The sequence below is a fragment of the Oryctolagus cuniculus genome, chromosome 18 (genome assembly GCF_051225735.1).
Source record: "Oryctolagus cuniculus isolate XC-2025 breed Fujian yellow rabbit chromosome 18, ASM5122573v1, whole genome shotgun sequence".
Lineage (NCBI taxonomy): Eukaryota > Metazoa > Chordata > Mammalia > Lagomorpha > Leporidae > Oryctolagus > Oryctolagus cuniculus.
The window spans coordinates 65,523,516-65,544,249 of NC_142884.1; the positions used below are offsets into that span (position 1 = coordinate 65,523,516).

The 20,734-nt window shown below is 40.2% G+C and overlaps 1 protein-coding gene and 1 non-coding gene across 4 annotated transcripts in view; both read left to right on the plus strand.

The window, feature by feature from the left end:
• Window positions 1-20,734, plus strand: part of AP1G1 (adaptor related protein complex 1 subunit gamma 1) — a 100,611-nt gene that overhangs the window by 49,824 nt on the left and 30,053 nt on the right. For all 3 annotated transcript variants that reach the window (XM_002711697.6, XM_089320413.1, XM_089320412.1), the window contains 9 exons: window positions 523-619; window positions 1,994-2,070; window positions 7,235-7,330; window positions 8,383-8,463; window positions 8,652-8,750; window positions 13,295-13,350; window positions 15,102-15,215; window positions 18,773-18,913; window positions 19,949-20,003. In XM_002711697.6, the coding sequence (XP_002711743.1) occupies window positions 523-619; window positions 1,994-2,070; window positions 7,235-7,330; window positions 8,383-8,463; window positions 8,652-8,750; window positions 13,295-13,350; window positions 15,102-15,215; window positions 18,773-18,913; window positions 19,949-20,003 (816 nt within the window). The remainder of the gene's footprint in view (window positions 1-522; window positions 620-1,993; window positions 2,071-7,234; window positions 7,331-8,382; window positions 8,464-8,651; window positions 8,751-13,294; window positions 13,351-15,101; window positions 15,216-18,772; window positions 18,914-19,948; window positions 20,004-20,734) is intronic.
• LOC127491428 (small nucleolar RNA SNORD71) lies at window positions 15,808-15,893 on the plus strand. The gene has a single exon (XR_007920088.1). It is a non-coding gene; the product is annotated as a small nucleolar RNA SNORD71 (small nucleolar RNA).

Here is a 20,734-nt window from a genome sequence, read left to right on the forward strand (position 1 = left end):
AAGCACCTTAGGCAGAGGCTTAGCCTACTCAAATTTTTTTCTTGGTATCAGCAGAATGTCAGTTGGAGGCAGTATAGATGCTATTAAACATAACAGCAGATCTGTAATGTCTGCAGCACATGTCTTTAAGGTGCAAGTTTTTGAACTTGTTTATCATCTAACTTAGAGGAATGATTATTACAGGTGGAGATTCTTAGCTATTTTTTACTTCCCCCAAACTCTATGCTTAATTTCTTTGATAAATTATATTAATAACTATGATTCAGTCTAGAAAGTTTTTGTCTGCTTGTCTGGCAGTATATCATCAGGGGGACAGGTGAATTGGAATTTTTTCATGTAATAGTTTAAACTGGAAAGTCCCAACCAGTTAATAAGTGATACACCTTATATCTAAGTTCTTTCTTCATTTTTCTAATAGATGGAACTAGTAGGTTTTTTGGTGGTGGTGGTTTTAAAGATCTGTTGCCTTGATTTAAATGAAATAAATCTCTTGTCTTTTTTATTTATTTATTCTTTTTATAGGCAGCATTATGTGCTGTTCATGTCATCAGGAAGGTTCCTGAGCTTATGGAGATGTTTTTACCAGCAACAAAAAATTTATTGAATGAGAAGAACCATGGTAATGTGATTTGGATGCACTTAAAGTGCTGAGGGAGAAAGGGAAAGAGAAAAGGCTTAAGACTATTTTAGCCCTGTGTCTCAGCTCAGTGGAGTCCTCTACTATGCTTGGACACTTTTTCACGAAGCTCTGGTCTGCTGAATCTTCTACTCAGATATTGTAGTTTTATATTTAGAGATTGATTCCCTCTTACTAACTTGTCTTCCATCTCTGGTCCTCTTCAATGATATTAAAATAACTAGATTAAGTTCCTAATATTCAGTGTAATGTACAGATGATCCTACCCTTGGTTTTTATTTGTAAAACTCTTTGATTTCTTGGCTATTTACAATAAAACATTTTTTTTCCATTGTCATTTGGTGGGAGTATAAGATCTGTGAGAATTCTTTCGGATTACTCCTAACCGGAGTTTGAAATGGCTGTTCAAATATCTTTGATAAACTCAAGGAGAATTAAATGGAACGTGGCTGTTTCCCCAAACATTTTATTCTTACTTTGAAGTCAGTGAAGCAAGTTCAGAGTAAAGAAAAGTTATGTTTCTTAAAGGCTAAGAGAAAGATGATGTGATGTGTTTTATTATTAATTCAGTGCTGTGCTCAGAATGCTTAAAATATACTGGTTGAACAAATGAATGTTTATAGCATTTATTTATTTGTTAGTGAAAAGTACTGTGACATTCTTTTTATTGACTCTGGAACAAGCAGATTCTCTTTGTTATCCACAATTATCTTGGAATTTTGATGCATTTTATCTGGAAATTAAAAATCTTATGATTTTTGCCTCTTGAATTATCTCAGAACTCAACTAATAACTTACTAAATATGGAGCAGATAATATGTGGCATTGACTGTGAGCATGTCATTATGGATATTCTTAGATGAAGAGACACATGTATTTGTCATCTAAAAACTTTTTAAAAAATTTTTTATTCTTAACATAAAAATTGTACATATTTATGGGGTACCATGTGGTATTTTCATACATGTATATGTTGTGTAATGTTCAAATCAAGGATCAACAATGTGCTTATCCTCAAATATTTATCATTTCCTTATGATGAAAATGTTCAAAATATTTTCTTATAGCTATTTTTTTAATATATACTACATTCAATTTTCATTTTTTAAATCATTATTTTGGTCACGTATTTGTTAAAAATATCTGATTTGACTGAGTTGACCTACTAGTATTAAGTCATTAGGCATCCATTAAGTACCTCCTTTGTTATTCTTCTGAGTGCTTAGGTTCTTTGGGGAATTAAAAAGCAAAAGTAGCAGCGGTGCTTTTTGAGTTGACCTTCAGTAACTCAGAGCCCTATTGTAGGAACGAATAATACAGCCTCATTTTTAGTTTCCCTGTGATCTTCTCTTTCAGGTGTCCTTCACACATCTGTAGTCCTCCTTACAGAAATGTGTGAGCGCAGCCCAGACATGCTTGCACATTTCAGAAAGGTAGGTCCCATTCATTCAGTATGCCCAAGTCTTTCTTCACTGAAGAATGATTTTCCTGAAAAGTACACGATTTTCTCATAATTTTCTTTTGAAAGCAAGCTTAAGAGCTGAATAAAGAATTTAACTAGCTCTGTCTGCTGTGTGGTAGGGCTGGAAGCCAGATTTAGGCATATAAGAACTGATACTAGTATAGTGTTTTCTCTTTTGTAATAGAAATCTTCTCTCATTGTTGGCAGACTCACCCATTTCTCAACCTGTTTTATCTGCTGTTTTTCACATTTGAGTCAGGAAATGTAGCCTGAGGTCAAATTACAAATAAGACCCCCCCCTTTTTTTTAAAGCAGGTAACTTTCTTTTTTTTTTAAAGATAATTTATTTGAAAGGCGGAGTAACAGAGAGAGAGAGAGAGGTCCTCCATCCACTGGTTCACTCCCCAAAGAGAGAGAAAGAGAGACAGGTCCTCTATCCACTGGTTCACTCCCCAAATGGCAGCAGGAAGGTTGGCGGCGGGGGTGTGTGTGTGTGTGTGCATGCATGTGTGTGTGTGTGTAGATCGGTCTTCCATCCACTAGTTTGCTCCCCAAATCGCATCAACGGCCGGACCTGGGCCAGTCCAAAGCCAAGAGCTTTTGGGTCTCCCACATAGGTGCAGGGTCCCAAGCACTTAGACCGTATTCTGCTGCTTTTCCCAGGTGTATTATAACAGGGCTGGATCAGAAGTGGACTCGAACAGGTGATCATAAGGGATGCTGATGCCACAGGCGGCAGCTTAACCCACTGTGCCACAGAGCCAGCCCCATTTTTTCTTAAGATTTATTTATTTGAAAGGCAGAGTCACAGAGAAGGAGGGAGGGGGAGAGAGAGAGAGAGAGAGAGAGAGGTCTTCCATCTGCTGGTTCATTCCCCAAATGGCCACAATGGCCGGAGCTAAGCCGATCCAAAACCAGGAGCCAGGAACTTTCTCTGGGTCTCCCAAGCGGGTGAAGGGGCCCAAGGACTTGGGCCATCTTCTGCTTTCCCAAGCCATAGCAGAGAGCTGGATCAGATGCAGAGCAGCTGGGACTTGAACTGGTGCCCACATGGGATGCCAGCATCACAGGCAGTGGCTTAACCCGCTGTGCCACAGTGCTGGCCCCATTATTTTTTCTTTTTTAAAGAGGAAAATTAAAAACTGAAATTTGTTTTATTTTACTTTTATCCTGTTGTTCACTTTGGTCCATTGACTCCTAAGATGGAAGTCCTAACTTCAGTCTCCTCATCTCCCTTTCAAAAAATTTTTAAGATTTATTTTAATTTTAAAAAATTGTTTGTTTATTTATTTGAAAAACAGAGTGACAGGGTGAGGGAGAGAGAGAGAGAGATCTTCATTGGCTGGTTCATTCCGATCAGGGTTGAGCCAGATTGGCTAGGAGTCTGGAATTCCATCCAGGTCTCCCAAATGGGTGGCAGAAGCCCAAGCATTTGAGCCGTCTTCTGCTGCCTTCCCAGGCACATTAGCAGGGATCTGGATCTGAAGTGGAGCAACCAGGACTCCAATATGGGTTGCCGGTGTGAGGTGCAACCCTCTTTGCCACACCTCTGACTCTTTGCCTCCTCCCTTTTACCTAGTGTGTGTGCGTGCGTGTGTGTGTTTAAAAAGGTTTATTTATTTTTTTGAAAGGCGAAGTTAGAGAAAGAGACACAGAAAGAGAGATTTTCCATCTGCTGGTTCATCCCCCAAATGGCCACAGAGACCAGAGCTGGGCCAGGCTAAAGCCAGGAGCTTCTTCCAGGTCTCCTATGTGGGTGCAGGGGCCCATTCGTCCACTGCTTTCACAGGCTCATTAGCAGGGAGCTGGGTAGAAAGTGGAGCAGCCAGGACTTGAACCAGTGCTCATATGGGATGCCAGCATTGCTGGCAACGGCTTAACCCACTATGCCACAACGCCGGCCCCTTTACTAGTATTTTAAAGTGGATATTTCTAGTTTTCCTTTTTTAGAAGACAGTAGTAAGGAGAACTGGGGGAAAGACTGTTCTTTCAGTAGTTAAATGCATTTAATTATTTTATTTTTTTCCAGATTTATTTTATTTAGTTGAAACAGAGTTACAGAGAGCGAGGGAGAGACGCAGAGAGAGATCTTCCATCCAAATGGCCTCAGCAGCCAGGACTGAGTCAGGCTGAAGCCAGGAGTCAGGGTCTTCTTCTGGGTTCTCATGTGGGTGCCATGACATCTCAAGTGTTTGGGCCATCCTCCCACTGCCTTCCAAGGCGCATTAGCAGGGAGCTGGATTGGAAGTGGAGCAGCCAGTACTTGAGGCAGTGCCTATATGGGATGCTGGCATCACTGGCAACAGCTTAACCCACTATGCCAGGACTTTGGGCCCACATTTAATTATTTTTATAGTATGCTAATTACTTCACACATAGGGCTGGCTTTGTATTTTAGATGAAATATGACTTACCAGCAGTTTTTTTTTTTTGGCCTTTCCCCTTAGATGTTCATGTCTTGATTAAATTATTGTAAGATAGTATGAGACCCGTATTTGTCCCTAATGCTTGCTTTGTATGTTTTGTTCCTGTTGTCTGTTTGGAATCCTGCTGTATGTTAGAATGAAAAGGTAAGAATTAACCCTCTTTTAGATGGTGCATGCTGGCCTTAGGTCCTTAGTAGCTTTTGTTTATCCATCCACAAATGTGGCTTTTAAAATATACTAATGCTGGAGCTTTGCTTAATACTGTGGATTACTTACTCGAGCATTTTTGTCTAACTTCTTAGTCCAGTTTTTTGTCTTGTCACTTAAAACTTCTGACTCCAAAGTCAGCCTTGAATTTCAGTTGCAGCCTGAATTGGAAGCGTACTTTTCTGCCTTTCCTGTATCTTCACTTGAGAAACCTTGAGCAGCTGAGCAGTATCTTTGGTGATGGCAATTTTAGATCATTCTGGAGCCTTGATACAAAACACTGCCTTTTGAAGCAGGTATTTTAGAGCCATATCTGGGTAACCCCATACTTTAAAAGGCTTCTTGCATTCATCTGAGCTTCAATTCAAATTTAGAACTTTTATTTTGCCCTTCCTTGGGCCTAATCTTGCCTGGAAGTTTTGGAATATTTTGAGGTAGAATAGGTGGGCACCAACTGATTTTCATGGCTGCAGTCTTTCCCTTTGTCATCTTATTTTGTTTGTCCTGTCATCAAGTTTAGTATCTTGCATTTTTGTCTGAAAAATTAAGCTCAGACCAAGAATTTGTATGAAGAACACATAGATATTTGTACTTTCTGTCCCTGGGTAATCTTATGTGATGTGCTAACCTTTGGACAGTGAATTAAAGAATTCCTGAATTTAGTATCCCAAGGAATAAAGAACTTCTCCAAGAAATAAACCAGATTTACAAAACAATTAGGGTTATATGTAGCACAAAAAAGCAGACCATTGAGAAGTATGTGAGGTGAGGTGTTTTTTGCACAGAACTTGGTAACTAGATAGCCTGGAATTTTTTTTTTTTTTTACAGGCAGAATGGACAGTGAGAGAGAGAGAAAGGGCTTCCTTTGCTGTTGGTACACCCTCCAATGGCCGCCGCGGGCGGCGCACCGTGCTGATCCAAAGGCAGGAGCCAGGTGCTTCTCCTGGTCTCCCATGGGGTGCAGGGCCCAAGCACTTGGGCCATCCTCCACTGCACTCCCGGGCCACAGCAGAGAGCTGGCCTGGAAGAGGGGCAACCGGGACAGAATCCGGCGCCCAGACTGGGACTAGAACCCGGTGAACCAGCGCCGCAAGGCGGAGGATTAACCTAGTGAGCCACAGCGCCGGCCAATAGTCTGGATTTTATTACAACATTTAAAGCAGTTTTAAAAATAGTATTCTTACCTCTAGTAAGTTGCCCATAATTGACAGATTTAATAAGAATTTTGTTAGAATTTACAGATTTCTGTGCCTCAAATTTGTCTTATTCTTGGAGTTATCCAAATTAGATTTTTGTTTGAGTGACTAATGAGTCACTTAATTTTGAAGTGTGTTCTCATGTATCTGGAAGTGACCTTGGTGTTTTGCAGGCATGCCTTGGGTATAGCTTGGCTTTTCATTTCAACTTCATCCTCTTTTAAGCTTGGGAGTTAGAAAAGGACAGAGGCTAAATACAATGGGAAAACATAATTGAATTGTAAACGAGTTGGGTCAGTGCAGTTCACTGTTGACATTTCTTTACTTAATTTTAGGTCATCACATTTTTTTTGTTTGTCTTGTTTTTTGTTTGTTTTCAGCTAAATTGAGTTTTTAATTGGTGACTGGCAAAATTTCTATAGTGACAAACATTTTGGAGTAGGGTTTTAGCATCAAGTAATTGACCAAAAGAAAAGAAATGAGTGCTGATACTTAAAGTGTCTGTAAGTTCTTATTGGCAGTAAAATTGCCTCTATTATGTGTTATGACTTTAGTGGAGAAATTAAAGAAAGGTTAAGAAAAGAATTCCTGACTGTAAGGCAGGTATAATTTCATTGGCAGATTCAGACAAGAAAACAGGCTGCAAAGCTGTGTATGTAACTAAACTTAAATAAAAATTATTGCAGATGAGTTAAGAATTGGGTGAGGAAATTATTCATGGCCTGTATCTTCTTAAGATAAAAGATACCATTTTTTTTTCTTCATGTGTCTTTTCCATTTGGTTAATGTTGTTGGCTTCGGTGTTCTCTGTTCGTTGAAGAATATAACTGTACCTATAGAGGATAGAAATTTTTTTGTTTGAGTTGGTATGTCTTAAAGCTATTATTTTAATGTGGTCACCATTTACATTTTGCTGTGATGCATTTTCAAGTGTTTAAATGTTTTTGCCACCTTATTATGTCAAGTTCTACAGAAGTAGAAATGCAGTATTCTTAGTAGGCATCTGCTTTACGTGAGTTCCATAGGCTTTCTGGGCTACTGTTGTTTGTAATAACTTTTCATATATAATTCCACAGTAAAGAAGTCTGGTTTGTTTGTTTTCAGATAAAATAGATACTTCTTGTGTTTTTTGCCTAAGTACTTCCAGTTGAATTTATCAGACACCTACAGTATACTGTTATATTTTTATCAGTAGAATTTGCTTGAATTCAGATCCTTGTACCCTTATTCTAAATGAAAAGACTTATTTATTCATGAGATATTCCTTGATACTCACTTTTTTTGGTGCCTCTTTTTTCCCTGCAGCTTGTGCCCCAATTAGTTCGTATTCTCAAGAACCTCATTATGTCCGGATATTCACCAGAACATGATGTTTCTGGTATCAGTGACCCCTTTTTGCAGGTGAGGTTGAAAAAATTTTGAATAAATATAATGTGAAGTTAATACCAAAGGAACAGACCATTTCCTGTCTCTTAGGTTTGTATTTGGTAGAAGTGTGGTAGTCAGATTAATTACATTACTAAATGAGTAGGTGTACAATTCTATATTTTATTAGATTGAGATAGTGAAATTACATTTTTAGTATTTATTTACTTGAAAGAGTTACGCAGAAAGAGAGGCAGAGAGAGATCAATCGATTGATTGATCTTCCATCCACTGGTTCACTCCCCAGTTGGCCAGAGCTGTGGCTATCCAAAGACAGGAGCCAGGAGCTTCTTCCAGGTCTCCCATGTGAGTCTACTGCTTTCCCAGGTCATAGCAGAGAGCTGGATCGGAAGTGAAGCAGCCGGGACTTGAACTGGCACCCAAATGGGATGTTGCCAGTTCAGGTGGTGGCTACACCAAAGTGCCAGCCCCAGAAATTAAAGTTTTAATATACTACTTGGACCGGTACCGTGGCTCATTTGGTTAATCCTCCGCCTGCAGCGCCGGCATCCAGTATGGGCACTGGGTTCTAGTCCCGGTTACTCCTCTTCCAGTCCAGCTCTCTACTGTGGCCTGGCCCAAGAGGGCAGTGGAGGATGGCCCAAGTGCTTGGGCCCTGCACCCACATGGGAGACCAGGAAAAAGCACCTGGCTCCTGGCTTCAGATTGGCACGGCGCTGCTGTAGCAGCCATTTGGGAAGTGAACCAGCGGAAGGAAGACTTTCTCTCTGTCTCTGTCTCTGACTGTCTATAACTGTCAAATAAATTAAAAAAATATATATATGCTACTTGGACACCTGGAACAATACAGCTTTCTGGTGGTGATATTCTTTAGCTGTGGAATGGTGAAGTCTAGGTTGCATAATAATTTCGTAAGATATAGAAGCATATGTAGTTTCTCTAAAGAGAATGTTGAGAATTCTTATAATTTTGACCGTATCTGATAGGATCTCAGATTTGGATTTCGTACTAAGTGAGATTTCTTTGTTCAAACATAGTTTGTTGATACATCATATTTTGCATTTTAGGTACGAATTTTGCGGTTATTAAGAATTTTAGGACGAAATGATGATGACTCAAGTGAAGCTATGAATGATATATTAGCACAGGTGAGTAGATCTAACTTACATTATATTAAATTTGAATTTAATAGGGAGTAGTTTGATGATTGCTACTATGTGGAGCAGTTTTTATATTTGTCTGTTGGTGGTTATGATCATAATATATCTCATTACCTCTTGATATTTTTGGCAGCATTGTTTTATCACTTAATGTACTGCTCCATGTGTCTCTTCAGGTTGCCACTAATACAGAGACGAGTAAGAATGTAGGAAATGCTATTCTTTATGAAACAGTTTTGACTATCATGGATATCAAGTCAGAGAGTGGACTGCGAGTAAGTCCTTTTTTAAATCTTTTTATCCCCTATGCTTTTTATTTATTTTGATTGATTTGAACTATAATACTTTGAAATGGGATTTCATTTGGAACCTGACTTTAGGAAGGAATGATGGAAAATGTGTAATGCTGTATGTTTGGTATTTGAGTATTATTGCCTCCCATTGAAGATTTAACAATAATTATTAAAAAGTTTCAAAGAGCTTAGCTGTACTTAATTATATAGATACTCTTGAATCAAGGAAACTTTTTTTTTTTAAAGATATATTTTATTTATTTTAAAGGCAGAATTACAGAGAGACAGAGAGAGAGAGAGAGAGTGGGCTATCTTCCATTTGCTGGTTCACTTTCCAAATGGCTGCAACGGCCATGCTAGGCCAGGCCAAAGCCAGGAACCAGGAGCTTCATCTGAGTCTCCCAAGTGGGTTGCAGGAACCCAACCAAGTACCTGGGCCATCTTCTGCTGCTTTCCCAGGTGCATTAGCAGAGAGCTGGATCAGAAGTGGAGCAGCTGGAACATGAACTGGCCACCTATAATGGGATGCTGGCATTTCAGGCTGCGGCTTTACCCACTTTGCCACGACACCAGCCCCAAAGGAAACATTTCAGAGTAGGTTTTTGTTAGAATCACAATTTGAAATTTGCTCATTGCTTAAAGCAGGACATGTTGAACATTATTTTTTTTTCTTTAAGGCATAAGCATTTAAAGTAAGAAATTCAACCAATACCAAAAGTAGAAAGAGGAAAATATCTACCTTTTAGATTTCATGAGGGGAAATGCTGTTACTATTTTGCTAGTATGTATTTTGAGACTTATAAATGTGTCTGTACATGTATATTTATTCTTCACTTTTTATTTACTTTATTTGAAAGGAAGAGAGAAAGATATATATATATTAAAGAAAGATATATATTAATTTTATATATATATATTAAAGACTTTACTTATTTTAGAGAGAGTGAGCGACAGAGAGAAAGGTCTTCCATGCTCTGGTTCACTCCCCAAATGGCCACAGTGGCCGGAGCTGGGCGGATCCAAAGCCCGGAGCCAGGATATTCCTCCACATCTCCACGTGGGTGCAGGGGCCTAAGCACTTGGGCCACCTTCCACTGCTTTCTTGGGCCACAAACAGCTGGATTGGAAGCGGAGCAGCTGGGACAGGAACTGGTCCCCCTGTGGGATTCTAGCGCCACAGGCAGAAGCTTAGCCTACTACACCACAGTGGCAGCCCCAAGCGCACGCGCGAGATTTTTATCTGCTAGATCACTCCACAAGTACCCACAGCAGTCAAGAGCTGGGCCAGACCAAAGCCAGGAATTCAGACTTCATCAAGATCTCTCATTTGAATGGTAGGGACCCATCTGCTGCCTCCCAAGGTGCACTTTAGCAGGAAGCTGGATTGGCATCAAAGGAGCTAAGACTCAAACTCGGCACTCTGATAGGGAATTCAGGCATTCTGACAGCAACTTCAGGTGTTGTGCCAAACACTCCTCTTTTCCAAAACTTATTATTATTATTTTTAAAAGATTTTATTCATTTATTTGAAAGGTAGAGTTACAGACAGGGGGAGGGAGAAACAGAGAAAGGTCCTCCTTCCATTGGTTCAATCCCCAAATGGCCACAGCTGCCGGAGCTGCACCAATCTGAAACCAGGCACCAGGTGCTTCCTCCCCGTTTCCCACATGGGTGCAGGGGCCCAAGCACTTGGGCCATATTCCACTGCTTTCCCAGGCCACAGCAGAGAGCTGGATTGAAAGAGGAGCAGCCAGGACTAGAACCTGGTGACCATGTGGGATGCCAGCGCAGCAGGTGGAGGATTAACCTACTGTGCCACGGTGCTGGTCCCCCAAAACTTTTACTTGTAGTAATTTTCGACTTAGAGAAAAGTTTGAAAAATAATTCAGAGTTCCTATGTGCCCTACATTGGTCACCCAGCTTCCTCTAATATTAACATATTGCATATTTATAGTGTTGTTATCAAAATTAAGAAGTTACTGATACCACACTATTACCTAAATTAGGACTTTTTTAAGAGTACTGATCAATTCTTTTTGTAGGGTGTACCTCAGTTTATCTCATATTTTCTCAGAATTTTATAGAATACGGTTATGCTGTTTTGGCAAAACTGCAGAAGTGATGTGCCCTTCTTAGTTTGTTACAACTGGGAGGTACATGCTATCTGTCTCCACTGGTGATGTTAACCTTGATCATTTGGTAAAGTTTATGTGTGCTGATCTCTGTACTGTAAAGTTACTGTTTTTGCCTTGTAATTAAAATATTTTGTGGGTAACACTTTGAGACTAGTAAGTAAGTACCTGTTCTCCTGAGACTTTTTATTTTTAAGGTTTATTTATTTTTTTGTAAGGTGGAGTGACAGAGAGAGAGACACATATACATTCATTCACTGACTTACTCACCAAGTGGCCACAACAGCCAGGTCTGGACCAGATTGAAACCAAATTGAACTCCATCCTGGACTCCCATATAGGTGCCAAGCACCCAAGTACAATATATATTATGCTTCCATTTTCAGGATAGGTAGAGAATGGAAAACATCTAAGTTACTACAGTTATTTGGATACTGTAATACTAAACAAAGACAAAAGGAACTATATACAAACACTGTATTCCAGTTGGTAATTTTTTATGAGGCTATGAATTTGCAATTCTAATACTAATAAATAAATGAATTAATAAGAACGAGAAGAATGAAGTATGACTTTTTCTTATAATGGATACTTTGTATCCACTGAACAGTAATTCCCTTTTCCCCAACACTCCTACTCCTTAGCAACCACCATTCTGTTTTTGCCATGAATTTGACTCCTCTTAAGTACCTCTGAAGAGATACACAGAAAAACAGAAACACCTCAATACCAAAATGTTTTCGCTATTCTCACATAGTCATTCAGCACCTAACTTCTGACACCACCTGTATGGGTGCACACCAAACAGTTTTCTGGCAGATGACAGCTAGGTGTTCTTGAATTTAATTCTGTTTTGATACTGCCTACCTGGAGTTAGTGCTTGGTACCACAGATTGAGGACTTAGTCCCACAAGACTGCCCCTACTTCAGATGCCATTCCCAAACACTGGTTTGATTGACTTGCTTATAAATCTGATTCCTGTGACTTTCTCCTTATATTTGGTTAATTTTCTGGAGTGCCTCAAAGTTAGGGAAATGCTATACTTACATTTACCAGATTGCTGTAAAGGATGTTACAGAGTGTTTATGTGAATAGCCACGTGGGAGAGATGCATAGGGCAAGGCAAGTGGGAAGGGATCAGGAACATCATTTTCTCTCTAGGTGTGCCACCCTTCAGGAAACTCATCTGTGTAGAACCTCCTCTGAATGCTGTTCTTCTGCAGGCCTCGTTATATAGCATGAGTGTTCAAAGCATTGGTCATTGGTGATCAGTGTAACCTTCAGCACCTCTCCTCTGCCGAGGGCTAGGATCTACTGAAACTCCTAACCCATAACCATTCCAAGAATCCATCAAAAGTTGCCTCATTAAAATTAAAGATGCTGCTGTTACTCAGAAAATTTCAAGGGGTTTAGGAGTGTGTGCCAAGAAACACCAATAAAGACCAAACATACATTTCACATGTCACGGTACCTCCTCCTCTTAAAAGTGGAGTATTTATCTTTCCATTCTGTCTTCATTTAGCCTAATGTATTCAGAACTCATCCATTTTGTTCCATAAGTCAGAATGCATTTTTTTAATGACTATATAATGCTCTCTTATATGGCTATACTGTAGTATATTTTGCAAATTTGCTTTAATGGACATTTAAGATGTATTCTATCACTTGTAAGTTGCAGGAAGTGTTATATGATTATATTTGCCAGATGAATTCTGAGAAGGGGAATTATTGAAGCATAGTGTGTATATATATGTATATATATACTATATATATATTTTTGACAGGCAGAGTTAGAGAGAGAGAGAGACAGAAAGGTCTTCCTTCCATTGGTTCACCCCCAAAATGGCCGCCACGGCCGGCATCTGCGCCGATCCGAAGCCAGGAGCCAGGTGTTTCCTCCTGGTCTCCTATGCGGGTGTAGGGCCCAAGCACTTGGGCCATCCTCTACTGCCCTCTTAGGCCAGGCCACAACAGAGAGCTGGACTGGAAGAGGAGCAACCGGGATAGAACCGGGGCCCCAAACAGGACTAGAACTCAGAGTGCCGGAGCCGCAGGCGGAGGATTAGCCTAGTGAGCCATGGTGCCAGCCTGATATATTTTTATTTTAAATATTTGTAGTTTTGCCAGATTTTCTTTCCAAGAAACTTAACAGTTTTCTTCTCCCACTAATATCTAAACCTCCAAACATAATCTTGTAATTACTATTGACTAAGAATATGTTTTTAAGAGTTTCATTTAGATATTTTAGAATTTTTTTTCTTTTTTGATTGCAGTCTATCAGTTATTGCCTTTAAATAATTTACAGCTGTTAGAAGCTAGGAAATGACCAGTGACAAGAAATGATAAAAATATTTACTATTCCTAGATTTTTAACCTATGCTGTTTTTCTTTAGGTTCTAGCCATTAATATCCTGGGTCGTTTCTTACTGAACAATGACAAGAATATTAGGTATGTCAACTGTAAATTGCTGATATCTTAGGTGTTAAAACTTAATATTTTCAAGAGTGGTTTTTGCTTAAGTTTGCACTTGTACTAAGTGACATATCTAGAACTTTTTCATTTTAATTTTTTTAATTGAAAAGAATAGTCAGGTATCTTCCATCTGACAGTGCACTTCACAAATGCCCACTTCAGCCAGGGCTAGGCCAGGCTAGAGTCAGGAGCCTAGAACTCCAACCAGGTTTCCCACATGGGTGGCAGGGACCCACGTGCTGGACCATCAACTGCAGCCTTGCCAGGGTGTGCATTAACAAGAATTTGAATCAGAAGTGGAGCTGGCACTTGAACCAGGCTCTGCAGTATGAGATGTGGGCATTCCAGGTGGCATCTTTTTTTTAAAAAAAAAATTTTTTTAATTTATTTGACAGGTAGAGTTGTAGACAGTGTGAGAGAGAGAGAGAGAGAGAGAGAGAGAAAGGTCTTCCTTCCACTGGTTCACTCCCCCAATGGCCGCCACGGCTGGCGCTGCGCTGATCTGAAGCCAGGAGCCAGGTGCTTCTTCCCATGCAGGTGCCGAGGCCCAAGGACTTGGGCCATCTTCCACTGCCCTCCCGGGCCACAGCAGAGAGCTGGAGTAGAGGAGGAGCAACCGGGACTAGAACCTGGTGCCCATATGGGATGCCAGCGCCACAGGCAGAAGATTAACCAAGTGAGCCATGGCGCCAGCCCATCCAGGTGGCATCTTACTCATTGTGCCAGAAACTCATCTTCAACTGGGAATATTTTTTGTCTGTTCTTAAAACTATTTTACAAATAAATTAGAGAGTCTTCTTCGTGGCTTAATTTTCACTCCTATTTATATTGTAAATCAGGAGTCAGCATATTTTTCTGTAAAGGGATAAGTGGTAAATATTTTATGTTTTATAGAGGCCACAGGGTCTCTAAAGCAGCTACTTGTGAAATCATAGACAATATGTAAATGATGAACATGATTGTATTCAACAAAGATTGATTTACAGAACAACGGAGGGCTGGATTTTGTAGTGGGGGTGGTAGTTTGTTGACCCCCGCTCTAAATTAAGAAGAAAAATGTAACATTTCAGGTAGCAAATCTGGAATGTTTTTGAGAATTCCAGCCAGGTTTTTTTTTTAAGTAGATGAATTGATCAGTATTATCTTTTATTTTGTTACATTCCTGCTTGCTTTTTTTTTTTTTTCTTAATCAGGACAGTTTTTTCTTTCTTATTTTGATAATGAAAAGATGTAGAAATAATCCTTGTTAGCATGCTGAATTATCTTTTTCCAAAAGATTTTTTAAACAGTAGGGTTTTAAACTAAAATTTTTACAGAGGCAGTTTTGATACCAGTATCAAAGCAGAGAAAAACAGGGTGGTAAAATAATTTCATGTCACATTCTGAGACTAAGGCAGCTTGAAAAGGCATGTTTTATTTTTATTTTGTCCTAGTACTGAAAGATTTTGAAATAATTGAATCAGTTAGTTTTTAGAGGTTTAAGTGGGCTTGACTGAATGCAAATAGAAATCCAAAGCTTCTCCTAATTGTGACTACTTGAGATTATGTTGTCTCTTATGTCTTTAAAATGTTACCTTTGCATGTATACCTCTCTCTTTGCTTTTAAATATTTAAAACCCTATACTTTCCCTTGGCCATTAGACATCTTTGTTTTCATTATTTATGAAGGGTAAAACTATCCTAAATGTTACATTTTAAGTGTTATTTTGTAACTCTGCTTCATCCAGATATGTAGCTCTGACATCCTTGTTGAAGACTGTGCAAACAGATCATAATGCAGTACAGAGGCACAGGAGCACAATTGTGGACTGTCTAAAAGATTTGGATGTCTCAATAAAACGGTAACAGACAGAATCTTTCTCAGTATAGTGTTTTTGTTGAATGGTCATTGATAGTTCTGTGTTCCCCTACTTGATACTATGTTTTAAGTCATTTCATTCATAGATGAACTCTGCTGAATGAATCCTTTTTTTTAGTAGTTAACAGGGAGAGGTTTAGGTCAGTGAAGGAGGCCAATAAGAAATAAGTGTACATTGAAGTTGCCCTTGGTTTATTTGTTTTTTAAAGAATTATTTGAGACAGAGGGAGAGATCTTCCATCTGCTCATTCGCTTCCCAAATGGCCACAATGTGTGGGGCTGTTGTCAGGCATAAGCCGGGATCCAGGATCTTCTTTGAGATTTTCCATGTGGGTGGCAGGGGACCAAGTACTTAGACCATCTTCTGCCGCTTTCCCAGGCTCAGTACCAGGGAGCTGGATTGGAATTGGAGCAACAGGGATTTGAACTCGGGCTCTATGGGATGCCTGCATCTCAGGTGTTGGTTTAAACCATTATGCTACACTCGATGCTGGCCTCTATTCCTTGGTTCTTTGATTAATATAACAGGTATAGACAAGGTGGATGGAATTTTATTTATTAAAAGTACTGTGCTCTGTGTGTTGGAGGATGAAAATATGGAGTGATCCATCGGCTAAGTGTCTCATCACAATGCTGAAACTCACATTGCTGACAGCACACAATTTTCACAGTGCTTAAGCCCCAGGATACTGGAGGAAGCCAAGTTTCTTAGAACATTGCAACTAGGAAAGACTGTTCAGCAGCTGATAGCACCTTCAGAAGGAATGAGTCTCTTCTCTAGATGGAGTTTCCTCTTAGAAGAACTATAGATGTTTATAAAACCTAGGTATAGTTTGGCCTTAGTAAGCAAACATTTGTTAATAATGATTTTTTTTTCTTCACAGAACAGATACTAACTGTGTGGGCAAACTAAAGCTAGGGCCTAGACTCAGTAACACTAGCTTTAAAAAAATTTTATTGTATTTGTATTTGAGAGGGAGAGACACATGGGGTGGGGGGGAGAGAGAGAGATATCTTCCATCTGCTGATTCACTTTCCACATGGCTGCAACAATTGTGACTGGGCCAGGCTGAGGCTGGAAACCTGGAACTCCATCTGGGTCTCCCACATGGGTGACAGGGACAGAAACACTTGGACCATCTCCTATTGCTTTCCCAGACACAGGGAGCTGGATGGGAAGCCTTCCAGCTGGGACTCATAACTGACACTTTGATATGGGATATGAGTGTCCAGATGGTAGGTTAACCCATTTTGCCATATCACAACCCTGTGATACTAATTTTTATGTGGTCCTTTTGCTAAGGCTTTTTGGAGTACCCTCTTGGTTGTCAGAGCAACCCAATGAGAGAGACTAAGCAATTGCTTTGATCCTTAGTTTACAGATTAGTTAGTGTATAATCCTAAAGAGATCAAATGCCCTACTCTAAATCTTAATGTTTATATGGCACAGTCCTAGGAGTAGAAATTAGACTTGTTTCTCTACAGTTCGTTTGTGTGCTGAAATCCAAAAGTAAAATCTGTGGCTCCTTGACGGGATATTTAATAGTACAAGCTCAGATACTGGAGCCAGGCTGCCTCATTTCAAAAGCTGGCTCTACTTTTAATAGACTGGGTCAAATTGTCTAACCTTTGACTGCCTCACTTGTAAAATGTAGATGGAAGAGCATCCACTTTAGAGTATTATGCAAGATTAACTGAATTAGTAAGTGTGTGTATATATATAAATTCCCAATGCATTGCATAAGAGTAGTAATTTCTATATTTATCTGAGGATTGAATTTATAATTATTGATATTGTTGCTTTTTAAATTTTTTGGGGGGGGGTTAGCACTATGGCATAGCAGGTAAGCCTCCACTTGCAGTGCCGGCATCCTATATGGTCACCGGTTTGTGTCCTGGCTGCTCTTCTTTGGATCTAGCTCTCTGTCTATGGCCTGGAAAAGCAGTGGAAAATGGCCCACGTGGTCCCTGCACCCATGTTGGAGAACTGGAAGAAGCTTCTGGTTCCTTGCTTTGGATCAGCCCAGCTCTGGCCGTTGTGGCCATTTAGGGAAGCACACCAGAAGATGGAAGACCTTTCCCTCTGTCTCTCTCTGACTCTCTCTATAACTCTGCCACTCAAATAAATAAATACATCTTCAAAAAATTATATGCTTTTGAAGATTTTATTTATTTGACAGGGAAGAGAGGCAAGGGGGGAGATAGAGAGATACGTGCTGGTCTACTCCCCAAATGGCTTCAAGGGCTGGGGCTGAGCTGTGCTGAGTCAGAAGCCTGGAACTCCATCTTGGTCTTTGATGTGGATGACAGGGGCCCATTGACCAGGGCCATCTACTGCTGCTTTTCCAGGAGCATCAGCAAGGAGCTGGGTCAGCTTTGGAGCAGCGGGTCCAAGAACCGGCGCTCGTGTGGGATGCTAGTGTTGTAGGAGGTAGCCTAACTTGTACCACAATGCCAGGCCCTACTTTTATTTTTTACAAAACTGCCTCTGACCTCCTCTCAGTCTCCTTTCAAAAAAAAAAAAAGGCTTTTTTTTTTTTTTTTTTTGAAAGGCAGAGTGACAGAAGGAGAGACAGCAAAAGAGATCTTTTGTCTTCTGATTCACTCTCCAAATGGCCACAGTGACTCGGGCTGGGCCAGGCCAAATGCAGGAGTCTCATGCTCTATCCACGTCTGCCATGTGAGTGCCAGGGGCCCAAAGTACTTTGGCTGTCTTCCACTGCTTTCACAGGTGCATTAGCAGGTAGCTATATCAGAAGTGCAGCAGCTGGGACTGGAATTGGCACTCATATGGGATACCAGTGTCACAGGTGACTGCTTAACCTGCTATGCCATAACAGTGGCCTAGGATTCAGTTTTTATTAATTTTATGTTATCTAACAGTATTTTGTACTTGTTGAATTGGTGTTTTTGAAAATTACGTAATATACAATATTTGAAATTATTCATCATATATGAAAAGATACATATGGTAACCTTTCATGTTAAATACATCCATTTTTACCTGCCTTACCAATGTGGCAGGCAGTTATAGAATTCTTTGCCCTCATCATGCATACCCTTTTCTCCTACTTTTCATGGTCCTCATTCTCCCTTTCATTGTGTTATCCTAATTTTCCTGCTACCATTAGATATATATGTATTGCATCTTTTTTGCACAGAAGTGGATGTAATGAGACTATGGTGACTTAATAGATCACATTTAAAGAATAAGGCAGAGAGATACTGTTGTTGAGTAATAATTTTATTGCCTCTCTTTCTGAGTTTCTTAAGTATGCTAAATTTCAGCTTTTTAGAATAAACTGTTGAACCAAAACTGCAGTTTAGAAGAAAAGTGTTGAATGAAGATTCAGAATTTCAAAACTAATTTTGATTACATAAGAATAAGTCTGCTTGGTTGTCTTGCATGTAAGGATTGAGATTACAAAATTGTGTAAGGACACTGATACATCTGCCGGTACTTGGTATTCCCAGAGAGCATATCTAGGTCTTTGCTTCATTCCCACTGTTAATATCCTAACTTTTTCCTTCCTCTTTAAGGCGTGCAATGGAATTGAGTTTTGCCCTAGTAAATGGGAATAATATCCGAGGCATGATGAAGGAATTACTTTATTTTCTGGATTCCTGTGAGCCAGAATTTAAAGCAGACTGTGCATCTGGAATCTTTCTTGCTGCAGAAAAGTAAGATTTTATTTTTACCTTTCATGATAGGAGATGCTTGGAACTTTTTGAAAGTGTTGTTAAAACTTGGGGGAAATGGTGTAAATAAGTTTAAAACTTGGAGCATTTATTTCAAGCTCCCAATTATCAGCTCTGAAAGGCCATTATATTAGTATTTAATTTTGTTATTAAAAAACCCCGCTTTTATGAAATCTCCTTTTGTATCTGCTCTTTACTTTTCACTGCAATGTTGTTTTTGTGAAGGGAATGGAAAAATTGCAGGATCTGAATTGTAATTCTGTGCAAAGCTTTTGGAGGAAGCCCCTCAGGATTTCAGTTGGATGGCTACTCCTCCTTTCTACTCTGAAAAAAAATTTTTTAATTTGACAGGTAGAGTTATAGACAGTGAGAGAGAGAGAGACAGAGAGAAAGGTCTTCCTTCCGTTGGCTCACCCTCCCCCCCCAAATGGCCTCCACGGCCAGAGCTATGCTGATCTGAAGCCAGGAGCCAGGTGCTTCCTCCTGGTCTCCCATGTGGGTGCAGGGGCCCAAGCACTTGGGCCATGCTCCACTGCACTCCCAGGGCACAGCAGAGAGCTGGCCTGGAAGAGGAGCAACTGGGACTAGAACCTGGCACTCATATGGGATGCTGGCACCGCATGCAGAGGATTAACCAAGTGAGCCACGGCGCTGACCTCTTCTACTCTGAATTTAAAGGAATGAGGTCCTAGTCCTGTTGTCTGGATCTGTCCCTTTTCTTTCTTCCTTCTCTCCCTTCCTTAATACATGATTTGTGTTCTGAGGGAATGGAGACAAAAACTCCCAGTCCTCATCTCAGCTGTTCCAGTACATGTGAAACCCCGAGTATGGCTGTGTATTGTTTCATCACCTTTGAAATGGCTTTGGCTGTTAAGTTGGAAGGTGAAATGTTTCCAAATATAATCACTTCACCAAGGAATCTAGAGAGAAGCCTGTAGGACAGGACTTTGGCAAGTCACTGAGTACAGGATAATTTACTGGTTTCAGTTTTCTCACCCTGTGCCATTGTCTTCTCAGGTATGCACCTTCCAAACGGTGGCATATAGACACCATTATGCGTGTTTTGACAACGGTAAGTAGATTGTTCAGTCAGCGTATCCTAAATGCTGGAATGTACTGGTAAATGAGGCAGACAAAAGCTGTTGTTTTCATGAAGCTTATATTCCAGTCAAGGAGATAGGAAATACATGGGAAAGATATGAAGGTGCTTCAGAAAGTTCGTGGATCAACGGTTTTAAAAGGTAATTTTATTTTGGTGTAAAAAATACTGATTTCTATGCATAGTTCCTTCATAATAGGCATTTCCCTGAACTTTCTGAAAACCCACTTACATATATGATTCTAAAATACTTTTGCACCAAAGTGAACTTACTTTAAAAAACAAAACAAAACAAAACAAAAAAACAAGAAGAAAGACTTTATTTCAAGAAGCTGGCATCTTGGGGAAAGAGAGATCCCTTGATCAAAAATGTGTTCTTTCCCAAGAACTTACCTTTTAATTATATTTTTCCATGAAGTTTCAAGTAACCTCTGCTATAATGCAATGGCAGATAGGGATAAATGCTATGCAAAAAAACTAAAGCGGCCGGCGCCGCGGCTCACTAGGCTAATCCTCCACCTAGCGGCGCCGGCACACCGGGTTCTAGTCCCGGTCGGGGCGCCGGATTCTGTCCCGGTTGCCCCTCTTCCAGGCCAGCCCTCTGCTGTGGCCAGGGAGTGCAGTGGAGGATGGCCCAGGTGCTTGGGCCCTGCACCCCATGGGAGACCAGGAAAAGCACCTGGCTCCTGGCTCCTGCCATCGGA